The 22,885-nt window shown below is 33.8% G+C and overlaps 1 protein-coding gene across 2 annotated transcripts in view; it reads left to right on the top strand.

Moving 5' to 3' along the window:
• Window positions 1-22,885, top strand: part of PLOD2 (procollagen-lysine,2-oxoglutarate 5-dioxygenase 2) — a 95,353-nt gene that overhangs the window by 55,566 nt on the left and 16,902 nt on the right. For both annotated transcript variants that reach the window (XM_055321333.1, XM_055321332.1), the window contains exons 4-10: window positions 1,805-1,968; window positions 5,237-5,349; window positions 7,540-7,603; window positions 8,777-8,874; window positions 14,859-14,960; window positions 18,351-18,476; window positions 20,115-20,236. In XM_055321333.1, the coding sequence (XP_055177308.1) occupies window positions 1,805-1,968; window positions 5,237-5,349; window positions 7,540-7,603; window positions 8,777-8,874; window positions 14,859-14,960; window positions 18,351-18,476; window positions 20,115-20,236 (789 nt within the window). The remainder of the gene's footprint in view (window positions 1-1,804; window positions 1,969-5,236; window positions 5,350-7,539; window positions 7,604-8,776; window positions 8,875-14,858; window positions 14,961-18,350; window positions 18,477-20,114; window positions 20,237-22,885) is intronic.

The raw sequence follows: 22,885 nt of genomic DNA, 5'->3' as shown, positions 1-22,885 counted from the left end.
CCATTTTCTACATGAAGAAACTGAAGCATAAAGAGTTTAAGTAACTGGATTAAGGTAACTTAGTACATGACAAAGCTGAAATTTAGAAACCCAACTAACGGACTTCAAATCGTATTCTCTGAGTCCCTTTATGAATATGTTATTACTAGTATTAACTGAAGCTTGTCTATTGGTTCTGGAAGAAAGAGAAAACTATGTACCAAAATATGTTTATATAGATATGTTTTATTTTTGAGATCATGTTTTCTGTAACTGAAGAAAAAAAGTCATAAAATTAAAATCCTCCAGAACAATATAAGATGAAAAGAAATAGTCTATCTCTTTGATTCCAACCATATTTTTACTTTAAAAAAAAAAAAGGCTGGGCACAATTACTAAATTTAGTTACACATTAGTAACATTTTAACACTCTTATTTTTTGTTTTGTTTTGCTTTAAGATTCAGAAGTAGACTATATGATGAAGGTGCGTATATGTCAGGTATTTTTTACTTGTAAAGTATAGTTCACCATGAAAGGGAAAGAAAAAGAGGGAAGGAGGAGAGGGCAGGCCGACCTGGAGTTTTTAGAAGCACACCAGTTCCACTCACATTCCACTGGACAGACTTAGGCATGTGGCCATATTTAGCTTCAGGGTCATCTTTAGCAGGATTCCTATGGGGTCAGTTAGCATCTCTGCCACAAGTATAGGCTTATACTATTCTTGCTGAAGTATGAAGTAATTTTAAAACTTCTCTACTTTCATTGAGATGAGCAATAATGTGTTTTATTTTGATAAAATAATTCATATATAGAAAGTTATTAAATGTTGCCTGATGCGTTACCACTATCCTGGCATATTAACAAGCTCTTTGAGAGAGAGTCTGGCTGGGCAAGGCATGTGGAACAGCCGGGCCTCCTTACCCCTCCACTCACATTATCACAGCAGTGCATCTGGACTATCTGTCGACTCTTGGGAAGACAAGGTGCTGAATTCATGAATGTTAGTTTATTCTTATTGTTTGTTGCTACCTGGGATGTTAGGTCATTAAATTATCATCTTTAGAAACTTTTGGTCAGAGGTTTTCACTCTGATGTGAAAATAAAAAAGGATGCAAAAGTATTTGGGATTGTAATAAGAATAAAGAATTTATTGCAGACAGGAAGCATATCAAGCAGTGGCTTTTTACACTTCATATTTTGTTAAGTCATTGTCATTCTGTGAATGAACAATGAGCAATAATGTCTTCAGAAAAATCAGTGAAACCATAGATATTAAAATAGTGTCAACTTCTGGACAATTTTTTTCAAATTTATTGAGCTTTAAAAAGATGTACTTGTCTAAACACTTTTAAGATTTGAGGCTAAATAGTGATTCAAATATAAATTTATGAAGGTGACACATTTTGTGAAAGATAATCAAATCTTCAGAAATTATAATGAATGGGTACAAAGTAAATTGAAACATCAGGCAGTTGTAATGGCTGCTCTCTCAATGACTGTGTCTATATCATTAAGTTCTATAGCGAGTTATTGACTTTTTAACCTTTCAACACTGATTTAGCATTTGGATTTTGCGGAATACTAAGACGAGTACTAAAAAAATTGTTATTTGGACTTCATTTGCCAACATCTGTAAACATTAATAATTTAGTTTAATCTATTTAGTTTAAATTGAGGGAAAATTGGAGGATTCTGTAAATAGTTGGTATTAATCTTATCTGTTGGATTCTAAATTCTAACTTTATTAGTGATTATTTTTTGGTTTACATGCCTAAATTCTGACAAGTGTATTTTAAAACTTTTTTTCCCTCCCTCATTAAACAGCTTTAATGTCATATTTGCTGGTGGTCCAGAAGAGGTTCTAAAAAAGTTCCAAAAGTCAAACCACAAAGTGGTCTTTGCAGCAGATGGAATTCTGTGGCCAGATAAAAGACTAGCAGACAAGTATCCCATTGTGCACATTGGGAAACGCTACCTGAATTCGGGAGGTGGGTAAGCTACTGGCAGAGAAGTTTAATGCTAGTGATTGAAAATTATAAATATTTATGAAACAATCTTTTTTGTATATGTAACTATAGACAATGAAACTTTAAAAAATTATTATCTTATTACTATGAAAAATTATATCAATTTAGAATCCATTGTGTAATTTGTGGTTGACAAAAGATTTTCCACATATTGTAGCATGTGATGCTCTTAACAAAATCAAGCAGTGTAAATGTTATCATTTCCAGATTATAAGTGGGAAAACCCATGTTCCCCAAATTTGAATGATTTCTCCTAAAGACATTCAGTTCAAGGAAACACTATAATCTTCTGCTTACAGTTTGAGATTTATCTGCCTCTAGCATAATGGATGTAGTAAGTTACCTTACTTAGGAAAAAGTGCAGGCTACAATCATGTGTCTGTAAAAAATAGGCATTACTTAATTTTATCTATATTTTAAATTATATCAGAGTAAATGAGTGATTTATTTTGAAATCCCTAGTCAAAAAGGTTCAGCATTGAATGTTTGGGTATAAAGTGCTGCATTAGCTACTCCACCATGGATTAAAGGAACAAAATTTTCTCTCTCCTTTCAAAAAATAAAATAAAACTTGACTTTGGACATTATTACGACTCCAAAATGTTTTCCTTAGACTGAGATTAATATAAACACATATGACCAGAAGACATAACCAAATAGGATGGGGAACATGTTGAACAAGTTGGGTGGAAGTTACAAGCCACATTGGGAAAACAGATTTTTTTTGGTGACTTACATGTACATAACTGATACTATTCAGTCTAGTTCAAGTGAGTACTGTTTGAAGTAGCAGCATTTTTGGATTCTAGGCTCTGCTTAAGCCACTTTTGGCAAGGAAATCTTTAGCAAGTAATATAGTTTCTCTGGGATGACTCCATTCCAGCTCTCCTTACTTGCAAAATATTTTAGCACCCATTCCTGTAGATGTACCTTGGAAGTTTGTCAGCCCATTGTAAATACTGCACTTGTGAAACCTTAAATTCCAGTTTGTGTTGCGTAGGTTTCAACTTACTTTTTCTCTCCCTCTCAGTACAACCACAGTTTTTCGTTTGGGGATCTCTTGACCATTTTATATTTCTCCCTATCTATCTACCACTTTTGGATTTTACTTCCATATTCAAATCAGAACCTAGATTTTCTCAGGATGGTCACTCCGACTCCATCACCTTAGCTATTAGTCTTTTCCTCTTACATTTACAGTTTACTCACTGACAAAGGTTCTCCCTAGATTGTTCCCCACTCTTGATGTCTGTCTGAACCCTCGGTTATGGATTAGTGCCACTTCTACCTCCAGACTATCAGGCTCTCAGTAACACATGGCTAGCTTTTAACTTATCCAAAGTCCTGGATAGTTTTTTTTTTAATTTTTATTTATTTATTTATGATAGTCACAGAGAGAGAGAGAGGCAGAGACACAGGCAGAGGGAGAAGCAGGCTCCATGCACCAGGAGCCCGACGTGGGATTCGATCCCGGGTCTCCAGGATCGCGCCCTGGGCTAAAGGCAGGCGCCAAACCGCTGCGCCACCCAGGGATCCCGTCCTGGATAGTTTAAAAGGCATTTAGCTATAGACCTCTGGGAGAAGTTTTATTTCATATTTGCTAATTTGTCTAAACATGACACATGTAGTAAAGTATCATATGTAAATTCATCTAGATGGTGAAATATCTCTTTAGGAATCTAAATTTCAGACAGATGCACAGTACTATGAAAACAGCAGAAAACCAGCAAGTGAGTGCCTTTGTGAACAAGTATAATCAAGGGAAAGGTGCTTTTAAGTGGGAAAGAGATCATATAAGGACGTCGAAACATGATTCTTATGCTATCTGTAGTCATAATAATTAAAGTGATGCTGGGAAATCTAAATATATTCAACAAAAGATTATATAATTTCATAAAAGGTATATTGAGAGTTGTTTAAGGGACAGAGTTTTGTTTATGGTTATATAAACTTATGGAAAGAAAATGTATTTATCAGGAAAATTTCAGAATATTATAAACTTTATTAGTTTTGAAATAATATGGCAGTTTTTAATTAAAAATTTAAATCATGAAATCTCACATACTGAGAAAATGGAATTTCTTTTCAATATTGAAGTAGATTTATAAAAAGGATAAGGAAATGTAATTTTTGAAAAACAGTAATATAAGCTATTGGAAAATGTCATATGCTACTACTTGGACATATTTTCATCACAGTAGATTGGTTATAAGAATTAAGAATGCCCTATTTTTCAGTGTTTTATGATCTTTTAATTTGATGAAAATAACAAAAATGAGCAACCACTGATTGGTTTAAGCATGTTTTCATTTTGTCTTCTCTAGGTAATACTAATATCGCCAGACTTCTTTCTTTTCATTCTTTTATTCCTATGAGGAAATTTTAAATTTGAGAGTAAAAAAATAAGTTTTCTTTCAGTTCACAGGAGTAACATTGGTTCCTTTTAAAAAGTATTGCATGTCAATGAAACATAGCAGTTTGGCTGCATTTCTGAAATGCAGAGGAAAATTCAAACAGGAGAAAAATGATCCTGTTGTCTGTGTCTTTTATAGACAACTGTTACTGGCAAATTTAATGCTTATGCTTGAAGGCCAAGGAGAACAATCCAATTTTAGACTTCCTTTCTCCAGAGTATGACACATAAAATCTAGCCAGAAAATGGTTTAGCAGGTACAATAATGACTAGTTCAAGGAAAGGAAAAATTCCCAAAATGTCCTAGATATAGAATTTCTTTGAGATGTTTGCAGTCAGTGACATTTCCAACATTCCTTTGATTTTGCTAGTATCACTGGCACTGACACTGAAACCACTGTAGTAGAGATTTTTTTTTTTTCCAGAAACAGTGAATCCTCTCCAAAGGATCCAAGAAAGAACATTTTAGAAGGCCAGGAAGAAAATTCTTGTCTTATTCTGTTCTTTTCCTAGTAATTTTTTCCCTTCGGAGCCTTGGAAAACATTAATCCTTCTCTTGTGTCCATTAATTTTGAGGATGTGTTTATTCAAAAAGAGTCTTTGATTTGCAGTTGGTGGTAAAAACTCACTCTATTATAGTTTATATATAAAACAGAGGATGTTCAATAACATTTCTTTCATGGTGACTGTAAAATTCCAACCTAAAGATTAGGCCTAATGGCTTTACAACTCTGGGCAACTGGTCAATGGAATTAATACACACAAGTTTTGGTTTTTAACTACTTGATTCTCTAATCTCTCTCTGTTATATTGCAGGATTTATTGGTTATGCTCCGAATATCAACCAGATAGTTCAACAGTGGAATCTCCAGGATAATGATGATGACCAGCTATTTTACACCAAAATTTACATTGATCCACTGAAGAGGGTATGTAACAGCTCCCATATTCAATGTAATCTATTTTTTAAGGTTTAAGATGGCTACTGGAACTCCACCATGCATCCATATTCTAGGCAGTTAACAGATAGAATAGCAAATAAAGAGCCATCTCAGATGTATCAACTCTCTTTAAATAACATTTCTAGAAAAAAAAATTCTCTTTTCTTGGACCAAAACATATCTGTGTGGCTATGAACAATATGCAAAGAAAATGTCCTCTGTTTTAAGCAAAAATCGCCCATTGAAAATCTGAGTTCTATTAATAGGAGGGGAATGGAGGGAACAATAACTGTGTGTTATCAGCCCTTGAAAGAATATTCCTGAGATTGAATTAAATGAAACTTTGGAGAAAAAGTAAAACCAAAGTTCTCTAATTTGATAATATTTTTAATATATTTACATAATGTAAGTTAATGTTGCATATATTCACTGTGTGTAACTGATATAGTTCTAAAATTTACTGAATTATATAATTTGTGGGTGCTGTTATTGGAAACATGTTTTTTTAAAGTATATTTTATGGTGAGTTTGCAACTCTAGCTGCTTCTATTTCTTAGATAAATATTTCAGTCGTCTAAGTATTTTCATTAGACACTTAATACTTAAGAAACTTTATTCTTAAAATGTTTATTTTTCTTCATCTCCATTTTTTTTGCTCTCATGTGCCTGACACAGCAAGCCTGAGGACTTGCTCTTTCATCTGGGAGGAGAAACCTACTCTTGGCATAAGTACTAGTCCATGCAGCATGATGGTTGTCTTTCTCGGTGTAATTCAACTGTGAAAGTACTTTGAGTCTTATTTAGTTTTTTCTGCTTCAGGATGCTTTCTCTGAAATCTCACTGTTGAGTTTGTAGTATTTTTAGTTGTATAAATCATGTTTAAGATTCTCTCTAAGCATAAAATTTTATCTGGTTAGCATGTGTCCTAGTCTACTTAGTTTGTCATAACAAAATACCATAGACTGGGTGACTTAAACAATAGAACTGCATTTTTCAGAGTTCTAGAGGCTGCAAGTCCTAGATCAGGGCTCCAGCATAGTTGGTTTCTGGTGAAGACTCTTGCTGGTTTGTAGACCATAGCCACCTTCTTGCCATGTCCTCACATGCTGAAGAGAGAGAGACACACAGAGACACAAAGACACACACAAACACACACACACAGAGTGTTCAAGCTCTTTGGTGTCTCTTCTATAGGCACTAATTCTGTCATGAGAATACTGCTCTGATGACCTCAATTTAACCCTAATTACCTCCCAAAGGCCCTGTCTCCAAATATCGTCACATATGAGTTAGGACTTTATCTGAATTTTGAGGCGATGCAAACATTCAATCTCTAACAACATACAAAGTCAATTTTAGGAATATTACTACGACAGAAATGTAGCTGAAAAACTGGTCCATTGAGAATCATAAAGTTTGTAAAGCAGATTAATCCTTATGATTATGTTGATTAATTATATACCTATTGTAGCAGTCAGATAGGGGATTATGCTGCAATAATAACCCCAACCTTAAGAGCTTAACACAACAGAGGTCTGTTTCTCCTGCTATGTGTCCATTCTAGGTCAGCAGAGGGTTTCTGCTTATGTTGTCACTTGGGGATTCAAGCTGTTGGAGCATTGGAGCAGCTGTCTTAGTCTTACCAGTTCATGTGCCAAAGGGCATACTTAAGGTTTCAAACTGGAAGCTCCATGCTCCAGGTTAGAAGTGATTCATTTAAATTCTGCTAAAAATTCACTGGTCAGAATTAGTCATAAGGTAGAGAAGTGGAACTGTTTGGAGAATAGCATGAATCTTTTGCCGTTCCCTTTATCCTTTAAGGTCAAATAAATAAAATTACAGTCTTTCTTTCTAAAGAGTATTGCTGGAATAATTTACAAACAGTATCTTTAGGGGTCACCTGGGTGGCTTAGTGGTTGAGCGACTGCCTTTGGCTTTGGTGGTGATCCCAGGGTCCTGGGATCGAGTCCCACATCGGGCTCCCCGCAGGGAGCCTGCTTCTCCCTCTGCCTGTGTCTCTGCCTCTCTCTCTCTGTGTGTCTCTCATGAATAAATAAGTAAAAACTTAAAAAAAAATCATATCTTTAGATTCTGCAAGAGAATACATTATATTAATATGATAGTATTGTTTATATTTTTGTTGTCATTTTCAATGGTATCTGTATTGTCACTTTTTAGGAAGCTATTAACATCACGTTGGATCACAAATGCAAAATTTTCCAGACTTTAAATGGAGCTGTAGGTATGCTTCCTAAATACTGAATTATGTATACAAATGAACACCATGTTTTCAACTGTCTGTCCTTTGTTCTATCCATTTTGGGAGTATGATTAAGGTTTACTGTTACAGATACTACAACTTTTAAGAATAATGGACTTGAGCTTAGCTTGATACAGGTGAAATACATTTACTTAAAATCATGTCCTAAGACTAGTGCAAAAAAAGATAAGCTTCTAGCTTTAGGCAATTTAGAATTTAATGTTTCATCATCTATCTGGAGACTGTAAATATATTTTTAAATTAATTATACCTTATTATTACAAATTTTTCAGTATATGTTTCAGTAATATGTTCAGTATATTAGAGTACTGTACATAGTTGAAGGTAACTGGTAATGGACTGTGGAATGTGTGTGTGTGTCTATGTGTCTGTGTTTTTGTGTGCATATGCGTGTATGCCTGTATTTTCCTAGATAGACAAATATCTTGGCAAAAATATCCTAATACAGTAATTAATATATTAAAAATAAAAATATATTAATTCATTAATGCATTAATGCTTTAAACATTAGAAATACATTGCAGTTCAGTATAACTCTTCAAGGCAGTTCATGCCCTAGAAGCTTTTTAGAATGGAAAGCATTTAGTTGAGAGTGCTTAGGAAATGTGAGGAAAGGAACTGGAAAACAACAGCAACAACAAAAAACAACTGTTTCTGCTCCCACCTGACTTGTATCTTCCTGGGAATTGCAATAGGCCTGATTTTCAAGAACTGGCAATGCTATCAATGATGGCCAATTGTGGAGACCTTGTTTGTGTCTGGCAGTGTTCTATTCACCATACTTATATTTGAAAGGCAGGCAAGGATTCCTGTTCACACTTGAATACATTCAGACAGTAATTTATGTGTTCCACCTGGATCACACAGAGTCCCTGAAGACAGGATTGCAAAGATGCTTTCCTTGTACTAGACACTCCAGTGGCTTAGCACCTCAGCTTGCTAGTACCGTGTTGGAGTGATTGTGGTGCTCTGCTGATGTAGTGCAGGCAAAAATTTTGAAAGTGCTGTGGCATGTGGAATGGTATTTGTGAGAAATTTTATAACCAAAAGATATATGTATACATGTATATGGGTATATGAATACACATATGTTTTAAATGACTAAAATCTGTTTTTTTTTTCTTTTTAACCCAGATGAAGTTGTTTTGAAATTTGAAAATGGCAAGGCTAGAGCTAAGAATGTTTTTTATGAAACATTACCAGTGGCAGTTAATGGAAATGGACCCACCAAGGTGAGTCACAGTGATTACCCCTGTTCCTTTATTTTTAAGAGGTAGACTCTTAAAGAGGCTCTGTTTTGGTGCTAGCAATCTACTGGCTTCATCTTTTACGTTATAGATTATGTGGTTTCCTTCAGATTCATCAAACTGATGTTCCCTGAGCAAAGTGATACCTGCTTATTCTGTTTGTAACACACTTCACTTTAATGTTTAATAGTAACAGTGAATGTGAGAAGGAGCCATATTTCCCTTGTGCAGGATATCCTATCTGAATAGGAAATGTGCAGGTCTGTAGGTCACCATTTTTTCAATTAACAACTCTATGAAGATATGAAGATTGAGGTATAACTAAAGGGCTGGAAGCTTCTTTTTGTACTTATATAAAGGTTGATGGGTTATAGTTGCCAAAGATTTAATGTGACTCATGCAATTTTGGATGCTTTTCAAATATATATAATTGAGCTTGCTGAAAATGTTATTGACTGCAAAATTCATAGATAAGTTTAATATCTATTTCATGAAACCTGTGCTTAAAGCAGTATTCTGAGATAATGAGATGCTTAGTTTACTCATAAGTACCTAGAAAAGAGATGAACAGATATGCACTGTGGGAAGAGAGAGAGGGGAAATGTCATCTGCTGTTTCAGAGGACTGAGTAGTCTGGAATTCCAATAAAAGCTATATGGATGGAAAAAAGAGCTATATGGATGGGAAGAAATCCAAGGGAAAGCCCATATTGGCAGCTTTTCCCCATCAGAATGAAAGAAGTAGATTCCTCGTCTCCTCTAATCTTCCCACCCTACTTTTTGTCCCATTTCAGCCCTCCTACAATGCCATCTTGCTGGATGTACTTCTTTCTCTGTTTCGTATCAGGTTTCCCAGCTCTATTCTTTCATACTCTTCAGCATTTTAAAGACTCTCAGGTATTTCCCATCTTAAAACAAAACTGAGCCAGCACATACTAAAACATCCTCCTCAATCCCCTTGCCTTTTCGCCTGCCTGTCTTTTTTCCTCCCTTCACAGCCATACTTTTAAAGTAGAGGCAACTTACAACTACCTCAGTTCTTCCCACCACACCAGGAAATGCTCCAGCTGAGGTCTGGTGTGACATCTTCAGCCCTCATATTACTTTACCCAAAGATAACATTGGACCATGTTGATCCCACTTGGTCCCACTTGAAATACTCTTTCCTTTGTTTGAGCAATTCTCTGCTGGCTTGCCTACCAATTTTCTAGTCTCTTAAATCTCTATCTTTTTCTCTTTATTTTTTAAGCATACATTTGAAAAAAATCTAACACACTGTGTAGATGGGGTGGTTGGCATTGATCCTTTTTAGTTATAGTTTTAGTTAAGTGTTCTGAGACACCTTCCTTTTTTCTTTTACACAAATGCTTGGTTAATTTGCTTCATTTCTACATCAGCAAATCCTCTCTTAATGGTGATGATTTTCAAGTCCTTGTTCTAGCTCCTGTACCTTCCTTGACCTCCAGCCTGAATATCCAGTTGGTAGATTTTTGTATCATATGAGACCCAGAGCTCAAGACCTTCAGTTCTGCCTCCTTTTTCATCCAGTTGATTAACTGGATATGGAGTTTTGTTTTGGTTCTAGTTGCTTTCCCATTCCCAAATCAAGAGCTATTTTGTTTTGACTCCTGTGCATAGAAGTTGTTACATACATATCATAACAAATATAATTTTCATAACAAAAAAACTTCCAGGACCCTGGAACTAGGGTATTCTGCTGAAGCAGAAGGGCCAGTCATATCACTCACCTGTATAATGGTGTTTGTGGACTTAGGGGTGAAGATCCAAATTCTCAACTTGCCTTTGAGGCTCTTAAAATTTTACTTTTGGTTTAGTGGTCACCAGTCCCATCGACTCCACCACTCCTGACACTACAAATATCCACACATACATTTCTCAGAATCCCTCATTCTCTCCCCTTGTCTCTCCCTCAACTCCTGCCATACTGAATTACTTTGGACTTTGCAAGTTTCATGTTTTCTCCTTCTGCAAGTCTTCTGTACCTGCATTTCACTCACTCTGGAATCCTCTGCCCCTAATTCCCACTTGCTGTAACCACCTACTAAATCTTTTTCACCTTTTAGATGTCAGCTTAATCATCTTTACTCCTCAGGTTTCCTGCATGCTTTTATAACATTTGGAACTTCCTCCATCATAGTACATAATGCCACATGCTGGACGGGGATGGAATTGACTTTTTTTTTTTTTTTTTTTTTTTTGGTCTCTCTTACTGGGCCTTAGCCTACAAGTTATAGAAATCATAATATAAAAATTGTACTTGTTATAACATAAACATTTGAGAAAAGATTATATAAACAGTCATTTACTTAATGCTAATATCTTATTTAAAAATATGTTAAAATTAGAAGCACATGAATGTATCACATTTTCCTGTGTTCAGGCTCATGGGGGAAAGAAAGCAGATTATTCTCTAGATACAAACACTTTTTTTAACCATCACGAAAGGCAAAATGATATTTTGTATGAATTTTTGTAAATTAATTTTACTTATTTTATTTAGCAAAGGGTGTTATAATGTCCGTGGCTTTGAACCATAACATTGACCTAATTGATAATATTTAAGCCATTTTTTCATTTAAAATATATACATAATCTAAAAATGATAAATTGTTTTTAATGTGTTTATAGACCAAAGTTATTAAAGTTAGTTGCTTTCTCTAAATCTTATGCTATTAGTAAAAATGATTTTTACTAATAATTAGAACATAATTTTTCAAATCACTTAATCCCACTAACCTTTGATATTATTTTGTTCATGATTGCTTTCAGTTTTTATGTCCTTTCAGTCTGTATCTATGAACATTTATACTTTGCATTTATTTTCATAATGATGTGTAAACAATTTTGTGTTTTTAAAGTAACATTTTATTTAAAATATGTTTCTGTAATCTACATGACTATTTTCATACTTGGTTAGGTACATACAATCTGATATAAATAAATTTTTAGAGAGAAATTGTGATTTCTGGCTGAAGCTTTACTTTTTATTCTTGAAACTCATTTATTGTTAGTAACACAGCATAAGATGCTTACTTTAATATCTACCTTTTCTTTTAAATATCTAAAAATATCATGTTAAGGTAATCATGAAATTGGTAGTTTTTTTATAGAAGCTAAAATTGAACAGAAGAAGATCAAATTACCTAATTTGAGCAAGAAAAGCATTCCTGAAACTAATTTGATTTCCAATAAAAATAGGGATGTTAGTTTTGTACATACAAACACAAATGACTTTAAATAATTGGATGATTTGAGAGAAAGGAAGAAAGAAAGAAAGAAAGTAGGAAAGAAAGAAAGATTGGTTGGAAAAGTTTCTCTGCCAATGAAATGACATCATCCCTGGAAACATTTTAATATTGTGAAAGAAGGATGAGGAAAGTACTACCACCTAGTAGCTGGGGACTGCCTGGAACAGCCTAACTACATAAACAGTTTTCTGCACTGTCCAAAGCTGCCAGCATAAATGTCTGCAGATTTTAATGAAGAAAACAGATGTAAATGGAAGGTGGGGGTGATGGATAACTTCTGCCTGTGTAGTAAGAGATCCAAAAGAGAAAGGTTTCCAGTCAAAAGTAATGTTTTAAAAATATCTTAATTATCTATGACAATGAAACTGAGGTAAAAAGTAGAAGGTAAAAAGGTTACAAAGTGAAGTTTTAATTCTGAAAACTAAAACTAATACCTTTTATGCTCTAACCTTTTAAAAGATATTGATCATTTTCATTTTCACTTTCACAAGGGTCCTAATAGACTGATCAATAATTCATGAAATAAATATTTATTTTTTATGAGATTTCTGAGATGAGGAAAGTGCCAGTCTTTACACATTGATGAGAATTTTAGATATGGTCAACTATTTGGGGGGATTTTTTTTCTTCAAGAAAATACTCTTTCCCAGGATATTTTAAACAAATTCTTTTTCCACTAGCTTTTAAAAAAGTGTTTTAAGGGGATCCCTGGGTGGCTCAGTGGTTTGGCGCCTGCCTTTGGCGCAGGGCGCAATCCTGGAGTCCCGGGATCGAGTCCCGCGTCAGGCTCCCGGCGTGGAGCCTGCTTCTCCCTCTGCCTGTGTCTCTGCCTCTCTCTCTCTCTCTCTCTCTCTCTCTCTCTCTCTCTCTCGCTCTCTCTATGTCCATCATGAATAAATAAATAAAATCTTTAAAAAAATAAAAATAAATAAGTGTTTTAAAATTTCTTTTAGAAATAATGCTTAGTACAGATTCCATTTTCACAAGAATCTGTTTTCTTCCTTCAAAACCATATTACTATATAGAATATGAATGACTAATGTTTGTGTTTATAGTTTGACAATAGTAAAAGTTTTTATTTTTACTGTAGAGGCACATTAAAATGACCACATTGACCCTTGAAATGTCATTAATGAATTTCATAAGTACTTATTTCCTGCCTTATAATTTGTTTCCTGAATTATGTAATTGAAAGGAGATGTGAATGAGTTACTTTTCCATGTGCTAGGATCGTACTCTACAGATTAAAGGTAACTATTATCTACAATATCTGCATAACATAGCATAACCTAAAGATTTTTCCTATTGTGATTAATACTCTACTGTTTCAACAACATTTGTTTCAGTTTTAGCACAATAGAAATATTTGGATGGCATCCCAAATATTTGAGAGGAATCTGGTAAAATGGTACTAGACTAATTACCTCATCTATTCTGTACTGTAAGATCTGTTAGCATCTTAGGAAGCTAGAGAAATCCAGTTGGCACTTCTGTACGTTTTTGACTATTGTATTTCATGTTTTGATACTTTTTTCTTTTGAGTTCATCTCACCTCTCTAATGAAAAATTAATGATTATATAAACAGTGAGGGTTTTAGGTGCTTCCTTTTCACCATAATATAAAATCACAGCTGAAGCTTGTTTGCTACAGCTTCACTGTCTTAAGGTGAAATAATTTTTGAAAAGAAATAAAAACATAAAAATTTAAAAACTACAAATGTTCATACCACTACAGGTATTAAAATTGCAGTAGAAAAGTGTACTGATTTTAAAAAGTAAATCAACAGAATTTTCTCTAAAATATTTACACTCCAGGAATACTCAGGATTTGCTTGAGGGCTCAGAACATATTTTAGTGTTTATGTCTCTACTCTGTCTACCTCTACCTTCCCACACTTTCTTCTCCACCCAAAACATACACAAGGGACTCGGATTTTACAGATGAAATGAGTGCCAATAGATGCCTGAGGAGAGGGGGAGATACCTTACAAAGGAAATGCTCTGAGTGATCTGAAAGAGGTACATGGGGAAAGCAGTATAGTTCTTCAGTTTATTGTCAACAGGATTTATGGGATGGCAGTAATTAAGACCTTGTTCTAGATCTCTTTTAATCTGTAGGCTTTCTTTTCCTGAAGTCAGTGCCTCGAACCACTGCCCAGAAGCCTAGTTTATAGTAGGTAGCATAGTTTCCTGGAAGAGTTTAGTGCTTTTTGGTGATAAAGTATATATAATACCTGTTTTGTGTGGTGATGGTTGACAAGAGGTTACGCTGGTGCTGCCCCATTTACTGGGTGTCTGCACTACAACTTTGCACATATTTATCTTACTACTAAATTACTATTCACAAGACTGCTCTTATTAGTGTTGTTTTTACTGAGTCTCGTTAGCTCAATTAAAACTCTGTGTGTCATTGTCCTATTTCTTTATTGTCTCCTCTGGTATTTCTTACATAATGGAATAAAATGACCTTTGTGATTTATAATGCGTTTTTTGGCATTTCTAGAAGAAGTTTGCCCTGATTTTATGATTCATTGTCTAGAGAGAACTTAGTTCAGTGTTTATTTCTAGGTGCTAAATATTGGAATTATTAAAGAATATACCTAATGCAGAAAACCTGCTTTGAAGCTAGATGTTTTTAGTATGAAAGCACATTAATGGGAGAGGTTTACTTTTCTTAATACAGTTTTCCTTCATTTACTAGATTCTCCTGAATTATTTTGGAAACTATGTACCTAATGCATGGACACAGGATAATGGCTGCACTCTTTGTGATTTGGATACAATTGACTTATCTACAGTAGATGTGAGTGAAATTGACTATGTGTGAAAAAGCACAGTGTCATGAAATGCAGTGATTTTTCAGAAAAAGCACATTATTTTATGGTTTTGGTAATATGGTAGGTAATGGATTTATAAAGCTAAAACATGACTCCGAAAATTGCTAGATTTGTGTATTTCTCAACTGTTTTTGAAAGTAAAACTAGCTAGTAATTGATCTCAATAAAAGGGACTTAGTTGTTAATATTTAATAGCTTGTCATGATGGATGCTTTAGTCTGCTAACTTAGTCAAAGCATTGAGAAAAAAACGCTTTAGCATTTGTATTGACTAGTATTATCTGCTTGATTTTCAAATTTGATGACAGAAAATAATATACGATTATATAGCTAAAGACTCTTCTAAGTATTTTACATAAAATAACTCAATTAAACTTCACAAAACCTCTTAGGTAGATAGTACTATTGATTCAGTTTTACAAATGAAAAACTGAGGTACACACAAATTAACTAACTTGCTTAAGTTGTGTACTAGGAGCACACAGATTTTTTTTAGGTGTTGGAGATGGGATTTGAATTTAAGCATTCTGGCTCTAGACCCTGTATTTCTGAGCACTGCAACTTTGCTTGGATATCATATACATATTATTTTCCAGGTATGGTGCTTCTTATATGTATGTTTCATAGAGAATTATAACTGTACTTTATCTTTTATACTCTGAGGGTAAAGGAGCAAATAGAGATAATACGTATCTGTAGAACATTTTGATGCATCCTTCTTCTGTCATCAACCAGAGCAATTCTTTTTTTTTTTTTTTTAATTTATTTATTTATGATAGTCAGAGAGAGAGAAAGAGAGAGAGAGAGAGGCAGAGACACAGGCAGAGGGAGAAGCAGGCTCCATGCACTGGGAGCCCGACGTGGGATTCGATCCCGGGTCTCCAGGATCACGCCCTGAGCCAAAGGCAGGCGCCAAACCGCTGCGCCACCCAGGGATCCCAACCAGAGCAATTCTAATGGATATCTTATAGTAACATTTTTCTTCTAAAAAATTGCTCTCATAAATTGGGAGACTGTTATTATGTGTGTGAACAATTAATTCTAAGAATGACTTTGTCATTAGGCTGATTCTTTTCTTCATTCATCATAGGTTTATTGAGTATCTACAGCATGCCAGATAGGTAGAACCAATATAAGCAAAAATAAAATTCCAAGTATATAGTCTTGGTAACTCCTGGATCCATGCAAATATAAAATGCTTTCACTGTAAAGAACCAAAGCTCCTGAATTAAATAGTTTCCATGCTTACCACTGTCTGAAAGGAGGACAAATAGTAACTTGTTCACATTTAGGAAATTCTGAATAAAGCTCTACTTTTCTTGAAAATAAGATTTTTTTTGGCTTGTCTCTCAAATAACTAACTGAATATTTCCTATCTGGAAAGACTGCTAGAATATTTTTGAATGAAGCAGCACCATGATGTTTAAAAATTAATCCTGATCTGTTTTGCAGAAAGTAGTATTGTCCTTTGGAGGGAGGGTTAATGCTTTTATCTGTTCAGTCTTCTTTTACATAAACTTTCTGGTACAAAGATAGAAAAGTATTTAAAATTTTTTAGTTGTTATGCAATAGGGGCATAAAAATTAAAATGATGTGGGTAGTTAAGATCTCAGGCCTACCATATTCTTAGATGTGGGCCATAGGCAAGTTTCTTTCTCTATAAAGAAAGGGAGCGTTAAATGAAACTTTATACATATATGTAAGTATTATTTTATATGTATAAAGTATATAAACATATGCAGTGCTAAGCCTTCAGTCAGTGTTAACTGTTGCATTATTTTTAGTATATAAAACGAACTTAGATGGCTAATGCAAATGTAGCACGTTGAAACCCAGCTCTTTACTTACTAATTATGTGTTCTGAGTTGCTTAATTTCTCTCTCATTTTCCTCATGTGTAGTTCTGTAATAATAAGTAACTTCTAAGGTTATTATGAAATGTAAATGGAATGTATTATCTCATTTAATAAGGGAGAGTTTTGATCGACTTTTTACTTATTTCTCCTATTAAATCGAGAACTCCTAGAGGGTTGATATTTTGTCTTCAGTTACTATTTTTTTATTCAGTAATAAATATTTGGGTGAGTAAATGAATTCATAAAGAAATACAGTGGTGTATATGGTGTAGTTCAATGCAAACAAATATTAAGTTATGATCCAGATAACAAATATATATTAGGCATCATGTGTGAAAAGGTGGGAGAGGAGGTACCTAATTGAGCACTTAACTTCTATGATACTTCTAAAGATCCTTAATCTTTCAATTCAGGCTTTAAGACATGTTTAACAAAGGCATTATAAAGAAATCTTTCATATAATTTTGGTAATAACACTATTACATGATATTTACTTATGTTTCTATCTTCTCCAACCATTTGTAAATTTTTCAAGCCAAGAACTCCTTGTCCTAAATGTTGCTTATCCACAAGGACTGACAAGTAAAGTGAACTTTCAAAAGTTCTCATGCAATGAATGAATGATAAACTATCTCTAAAACATACCCAAAAAGGATTTTTAAAAATCTATAAAGAAGATTGAACAAGATAAACTATATTAGTGAAAGAAAATAATTTTCTTATATGTAATAATGAAACAAAATAAAGTACTATCCATAAGATGAGAGTAAAGGAAATATTCAAGAATAGGAATAAAGGCTCAAGACCTCCATGGTTGCTTTATCAGAGCTATAAATTAAATGCTGAATTTAGAAGCCTTGGAAACAAAAAGGGAAACATAATTAACATTCTGACTTCGTAGATGAAAATGTCAAATAGATTCAGATCTAGAGGAAATTTCTTTAGAGACTATCATAAAGGAAGTATTGAATGGTAGAGTAGGCAATTTCCTGTATTATATTCATGTAATAAGTAGATAGTGAGATTTTCCTCTTCAAACCTAAGTCATAATGCCAGGATGTGATTGGGTAAATCACTTTGATGGAGGCTGTAGGGATGTATTTTAAGTGTTAGAGAATTGCCATGGGGCAATTGAAATTTAGCAGATTATGTTGAACTGATTTTCCTAATATGTTTATGTTGTATTGATTAAGACTTAAATAGAATTTATTTCTTTATTTTAAATATTTTATTTATTTATTTGAGAGAGAGAAAGTGCAGAGGGAGAGAGAGAGGGAGCCCCAAGCATGAGGTGGGGGTTGGGCAGAGGGAAAGGGAGAAGCAGGCTCCCCAATGAGCAGGGAGCCAGAGGTGGGGCTCTATCCCAGGATCCTGGGATCATGACCTGAGTTGAAAGCAGACACTTAACCGACTGAGCCAGCCAGGTGCAGCAAGACTTAAATAGAATTTAGAGTAAATCCACACTAATAATAATTTGCTTTTATGTTTGCCATAAAACAAAGGTCCATCCAAATGTAACAATTGGAGTTTTTATTGAACAACCAACCCCTTTCCTACCTCGATTTCTGGACATTTTGTTGACACTGGATTACCCAAAAGAAGCACTTAAACTCTTTATTCATAACAAAGTAAGTATTTGAGAAATGAATATTTTATGTAAAAATTATTTTGATCTTCTTTGGAGCTATTTGTTATTACTTATCTATGTCTAAAATAATCCATTGGGCTAAATACAGTGGGGAATTTTTGGAGTCATTAACTGCTATGTTTGTTTAGGACCTAAGGATTAATAGTCTGGAAACTAGTATCACAGTATTGGAATGAGCCACATGAAACTCAATTTCGTAGATCAAAAATGGTGGAATATCAGCTATTTTCATATCTCAACTTAATATATAAGTGAAGAAATGTCAAAAGTCCTCATATTCCTTTGTTTTGGGGTTAATTCTCGGACTTTCTTTTATGGAACTAGTCATTAAATTGTTTGCAGCTTCAGCTAATATTGTAACATCAGAACTTAAAATAGCTTCCAGATATAGTCTTGTTTTGATTAAACACACAATGGCATGCTCTTCCCCAAAGGATTTTGATACTGTCATTTCCTCCAAAAAAAATCAGAACCTCCCTAAAACCTCCCACATACGATCTAGACTTAAGGACATTTTCCCCAATATTTTCCCATTTACTTGTCTCTTTCCTGTTAAAATAATTAACACTTAACATCTTGTAGGAAAACACAAGAGCTATGAAGTATGCATTTTTTTTCTTTTGTCCTAATGCTTTTTGTTTAACATTTGTACATGTCAGGTTATCATTTGCCTTTTCTCAAAAGTACTTTAAGTTTGCAAAAAACCAACTAAAAATAAGTTGAAAAGGGTGAATCATTGAGAATTTGCTATGTAAAGTGCATTGTAATGTATTTATTTACATTTAAGTGCTTTGTTTTTATATATTGTGTCTTTTATTTATGTCTTCCTCTTTTCATATGACCTTGATGAGAGGGATTTTGTCTTTTCTTTTTTTATATAAAATTAACTCTATGTAGCTTTTATGCTGTAACTAGTTTTAGTTTTAACCAGCTAAAAAGCTTTCAGAAATACTTAGTGAGACTTAATACAAAAAAAGCTCTGAAATGTTCTAATGTTGGAGATACATAACCTTACCTAAATTTAGCACAGTTGAATCACACTACTATGATTTATATGTTCATGATTTTATGATTCTTTCCTTGTCAGTAGGATTTTGTTAAAGTTTATCTTCTTTTTGTAAAAATACAATTTTACATATGACCATTAGTTTTTCTCTCTGGGTTCATAGGGTATTATAATATTTTCTAAAATGTGACTATATTTATAACTTAGATTAATAGCTATTAGGTTTAATAGACATTTTAATGGATATTTTAAAGCATACATCTAAGATTCTCAGGCTACAAGCCATTTTTCTTTCAGTTCAGAAACACTTTGTAGCACCCAGGATTTAAATTTTTCTTCAAGGACCTGTACAGTAGTAGATGTTAGAAGAATTTTGAAGTATCTTCTGTTTAAAAAATATTGATATGTATCTATTTTAGATTCTCCATGTGATATTTAGGTGGAATTTAACTATAATATATCTGATATAGGTTCTCATTTCATTTGTAATTTAAGTAGTATGTGAATTATGGAATTCACAACTTTGAATTTGATGCCATCTCTACGTATGAATACTTCAGTCATCCTATTGTCATTTTTGCACTAATTTTTGGTTTTTAAAATATGTTACAGGAAGTTTATCATGAAAAGGACATCAAAGTATTTTTTGATAAAGCTAAACATGAAATCAATACTATAAAAATAGTAGGACCAGAAGAAAATCTAAGTCAAGCCGAAGCCAGAAACATGGGAATGTATGTTTTAATCAATTTACATTAACAATTTCTACTAAAGAAATTTAAAGAAAAACAACTTTTCTTCAAAATTAGTATCCTAAACTTGGGTGTCTCAACTGTGTGTGTATGTATGCACATGAACTATATATTATATGTCAGACTATATATTTGTGTGTATTACATGTAAAAGACAATGAAAATTATATATACATATAGAGAAAAAGATAGCAATATGTATGTGTGCACATAACACACACACACACACACACACATATATATATATAATGGCTAAGAGTCAACATATTATACGTATATACATATATAATGGTTAAGAGTCAACATATTTAATCCAACTATTAATTGAACTGCAGATCCAGATTTTAAAAAAATACTCAGGGATGCCTGGTTGGCTGAGTCAGAAGAGCATATGACTCTTGATCTCTGGGTTGTGAGTTTGAGCCTCATGTTGGGCATAGAGATTACTTGAAATAAGAAAAAAAATTACTCAGACAAATGAATAGTATGACTGATGTAGCAGTGATTTAAGTGTTTACTCTCTGAAGATTATGTGTGGTGAAAATGTGTGTTTCATATTGTGGAGTGAAAAGGGTATTCCTACTTTCTAGTCACCTACTGATCTAGAAAATACTCAGAAGAAATTTTTAGGTCTTTCAGCAGATTACTAGTAAAATTCTGGTAATAATAAAAACAGTCACTTTTCAGTGAATGTTAATTGAATATGCCAGCAGTGGATTAAGAGCTGCTGAGAAAAAGGTGACAAAGTCATGTGACCTTCTCTTCCGGAGATGTTTTCTAGTGTTGCAGAAGCTCAGGGCTCAGAGTAATGGGTCATGCCTGGTGTGTGAATAAAGGGATAGGCAGGAAAATAGGCCTCGGAAAGACAAAACTAATGATTCCATAATTTATTCATTGGAGAAAATGCCTTGGATCCACATTTGGAACTTATTTTCTCTAATTTGTTTTTTACATGCTCTGTTGTGTCTGGCTTTTTTGGCTCAGTACGTTTTCTTACTCATATCGTTGCAGTTATCAGCAGTTCATTCCTTTCATCACTGATTGATACTTTATCATCTGAATATACCGCAAGTGGATTTTACACCTTCATGTTGATAGACATTAGATCATGTCCAGTTTGGAGCCATTTGAATAAGATTGCTAATGAAGATTCCTTATTAGAAGAGTGTGTGTGTGTGTGTGTGTGTGTGTGTGTGTGTGTACGTATTTTGCTTTAGTGTATTTTAGGAAAATACCAACGAGCAGACTAACCAGGATGTATGTTTAGAGTAGATGGGTTAGAGTAGGTGTATGTTTAACTTTATAAGAAACTGCTAAATAGTCCTCCAAAACAGTTGTACCATTGTACATTCCTGACAGCAAGGTAGTAGACCTCAGCTGCTCCACATTTGTCAACAGTTGATATTGCTCATCTTTTTTATTTTAGCTACTTTATTAGGTATCAGAAATATCTTAATATGATTGTAATTTAATTCCTTACAGCTAATTTGCTATTTTGTGTTAATAGGCCATTTGTATGTATTCATTTGTGGAGTATCTATTTAAATCTTTTGTGTATTTTTGTTTACATTGGGTTGTCTTTTTTGTTGTTTATTTTGCTTTTTGGGTTTATTTTCTTTCTTTCTTTCTTTTTTTTTTTTTAAGATTTTATTTACTTATTCAAGAGAGACAAAGAGAGAAGGAGAGGCAGAGACACAGGCAGAGGGAGAAGAAGGCTCCATTCAGGGAGCCCAACGTGGGACTCAATCCCCGGTCTCTAGGATCACACCCTGGGCTGAAGGCAGCGCTAAACCACTGAGCCACCCGGGCTGCCCTGTTTTCTATTTAAGAAATCTTTCTTGGGAAGCCCGGATGGCTCAGTGGTTGAGCGCCTGCCTTTGGCCAGGGGCATGATCTGGAGTCCTGGGATCGAGTCCCACATCGGGTTCCCTACATAGAGCCTGCTTTTCCTTCTGTCTGTGTCTCAGCCATTTTCTCTCTCTGTGTCTCTCATAAATAAATAAACAAAATCTTTGAAAAAAAAAGAAATATTTCTTATTCCAATTCATGAAAACATTCTTTGGATTTTTTATTTTATAAGCTTTGTTGTTCTAGCATTTATGTTTAAGATGTTTCAATCTACAGCTCATCTTGAATACATTTCTGTGTTTGGAATGAAATAGGAGTCAAGTTTTATTCTTTGCAAATGGAATTCCAGTTGTTTCAATACTCCTTTTTATTTTAAGCCTTTTCTTTTCCTATATAATTGACTTGGCTTTGGTCAAAAATCAATTGACTGAATATTTATGAGTGATGGTGAAATCTCTACCCTTTTTCATTGATCTTAGATCAATGCCATACTTTATTACCAGGGATTTATATTAATCTTAAAATCAAGTGGTGTTAATTCCTTCAATTTTTATTCCAAAATTATTTTGGCTATTTTATGTATTTTAATAGAATTATAATTCACATATAACATATTAGCTTTAGATGTACAGCATAATGATTCAATATTTGTATACATTGTGAAATGATCACCAAAATAAGTCATTACCATCTGCCATCATACATACTTAGAAAAATTGTAAAGAATGTTCTGATTTTTTTGCACAATTTTAGTAGTTTTCTGTCTGCTGTCCTATATGACAT

The sequence above is a fragment of the Nyctereutes procyonoides genome, unplaced genomic scaffold (assembly GCF_905146905.1).
Source record: "Nyctereutes procyonoides isolate TBG_1078 unplaced genomic scaffold, NYPRO_anot_genome, whole genome shotgun sequence".
Taxonomy (NCBI): Eukaryota; Metazoa; Chordata; class Mammalia; order Carnivora; family Canidae; genus Nyctereutes; species Nyctereutes procyonoides.
Note: the sequence above shows the minus strand (reverse complement) of the source record. Positions and strands in the feature narration are given on the sequence as shown.